We start from the raw sequence: 2,489 nt of genomic DNA, 5'->3' as shown, positions 1-2,489 counted from the left end.
AAGCCCTCTTATGTATTTCAGAGCTTTTCCCTGATCAATTTCAATTATTTTGAACTTTTCTTTACTAATAAGTGTAAAATAACACATCATCTGAATATTCAAATCTTGTTTGATTTAAGTTTAATGTTCAAAACAAATATACTGTGGAGAACATAACTGTCAGAAAAATTAGTGAAGGCATCATAAATATACAATTTTTGATGATATATACCTTGAACATTTTTTTTTAATTACAGATATTATAACACCAAACATATCACTAGCTCTTTATCGATGTCTATTGAACATCGTAGGAACAGAAGAACATGTTAAGACAATCAGATTAATGAACACGGTGAGGGATAATTTTTCAAGTAGCAAGTCATTTACATATATAACAAGTGGGAGCTATGGAGAAGGACTTGAAATGCAAGGAAGTGATTTAGATATAATGCAAGTAGAAAAATCTATTAAGGTGAATGCGGATAAACAACCCGACTTAAATCCAGGTATTACTTATCTGTCCATGGATACAGACGATGTAAAACCTGGTTTTACTCAATTAAGGCTAGAATATAGCAGAAGTCAGTATAATTTGGAATGCTGTGAAGAACATAATGGTAAACGTTATTTTTCGAGTGCATTATGGAAGGGAAATCTATTATTGGTTGGGGATGATAAAGGCGAAACAATTCATGGACCGTGTATAACTGATAAAACAGGAGATTTAGATTTTGCCTATTCTTTACATTGTAAAACGTGGATATCTTCTGCTGTAAATTGGATAACAAGATCAAGTAGGTCATGGCCGAGTCATAACGTCAAACAAAGTATTATAAAACACGGGGTACTTTTTGTACCGATCGGAGTTAAGGGATCACCAAAAGAAGATCTAGAATGGCGAGTATCTTTTTCAGTGGCTGAAAAACTTCTAATTAATACATTTACTCACACCCAATTAATGTGCTATGCTCTTTTAAAAATAATTTTGAAAGATGTTATAGCAAATGACTCTGAATGTAAAGATTTACTATGTTCTTATTTCCTTAAAACAATTATTTTCTGGATATCTGAAGAACTACCATCATCTGTATCATGTGTATGGAAGCCTGATAATCTTATACCTTGTTTTATGCGATGTTTCAGCCGATTAGTATATTGTGTCGAGCATTCAGTTTGCTGGCATTACTTCATTCCAGAAAACAACATGTTCGAGAACAAAATAGAGGGACGTGCTCGTGATGTACTTTTAAAAAAATTAAACACGTTACACAGCTATGGTTGGCGATGCATTTTATTTTCAGATCAAATATCTAACTTTGATGTAGCGAGGTTGAATTTTCCAATTGAACCATTTACATTGTATGTAAATGACGTTGAGAAAATAGTGCAATCCAGTAATTTGTATATTGCAAATGGTGGACTAGAATCTTATTCTGAGTTAGATATATTCAATACAGGATTATTACACAACATATGGTGTCACCATTTTTCACTAAAGCAATTATATGCATATTACATATCACATAGGTGCAGTAATCTAGCTCAGCGTTTACCATTTACTGGTGCAACTATCAATAATAAAACCCAATACAAACAGTACAAATCCTGTTTAAGTACTCTGCTAACAAATGTCTATCATGACGCTGTGTCTGGGTGGCTTATGGTAGCTTCATTGTTTTACAAAACAAAGCAATACAGAAAAGCTTTACACATCATTAGGTATTCTATATCGAAATGTACTTTCGACAAACTGTTCTTTAGAATGACTCTATCAAAAATCCATTCCCAGTCACTTAAACTGCTGTCATTCAACAAGACGAGTGTTGCTTATCTTCTGAAAATACTATTCGTAGATCTTATACAATTAAAAGTTAATTCAACGTTAATACCAGAAGAACTTGTAATGGAGGGATGGAATAAACGATATCATATTCCATCCACAGCATATGCTTATTTCCTCAGTGTTCTTTGTCATTACCACCTCAATAATGGAAGTTATTGTCAGAAATCTATTCAAGATTTAAAAGTTGTTATAGGAAAGAAATATTTGATGTCAGATTTGGGGTATACATGGGAGGCCTACACTTTATTGGGAATTGCTTTGCAATTATGTGGCGACAAGGAATCCGCACGACAAGCTTTTGTACAATCTTTAGCAATCTGCCCGGATGAATCGTACAATTCTGCAGCAAGGAGACTTTTGTAATGCTGTTAAATTGATAAAAGTCACCACCATTTTGCAAGTGAATTATTAAAAAAAAAAATATATTTTTGTTTTGAAATGATATGCGCATGACAATTCATGGACCGTGTATAACTGATGAAAAAAGAACTTATGATTTTGCTGGCTTGCTACATTGTAAAACGTGGGTATCTCCTGCAGTACATTGGATAACACGATCAGGTAACCCATGTCCAAGGCAAAATGTCAAGCGAAGTATTATATACCACGGGGTAGTTTTTAATCCGATAGGAGTTCATGGATCACCTAAAGAAGATTTAGAATG

At 33.4% G+C, this 2,489-nt stretch overlaps 1 protein-coding gene across 1 annotated transcript; it reads left to right on the top strand.

The window, feature by feature from the left end:
• Positions 1 to 325: 325 nt before the first annotated feature.
• On the top strand, positions 326 to 2,188 carry LOC139501960 (uncharacterized). Its single transcript, XM_071291270.1, has one exon. It carries the CDS (start codon positions 326 to 328, stop codon positions 2,186 to 2,188), a length of 1,863 nt encoding a protein of 620 aa, XP_071147371.1.
• The last annotated feature ends 301 nt before the right edge of the window (positions 2,189 to 2,489 follow it).

Source organism: Mytilus edulis, chromosome 13, assembly GCF_963676685.1.
Source record: "Mytilus edulis chromosome 13, xbMytEdul2.2, whole genome shotgun sequence".
Taxonomy (NCBI): Eukaryota; Metazoa; Mollusca; class Bivalvia; order Mytilida; family Mytilidae; genus Mytilus; species Mytilus edulis.
Note: the sequence above shows the minus strand (reverse complement) of the source record. Positions and strands in the feature narration are given on the sequence as shown.

Excerpts from the sequence above, each read along its gene's own strand:
- LOC139501960 (XM_071291270.1), top strand. The coding sequence starts at position 326 with ATGAACACGGTGAGGGATAATTTTTCAAGTAGCAAGTCATTTACATAT.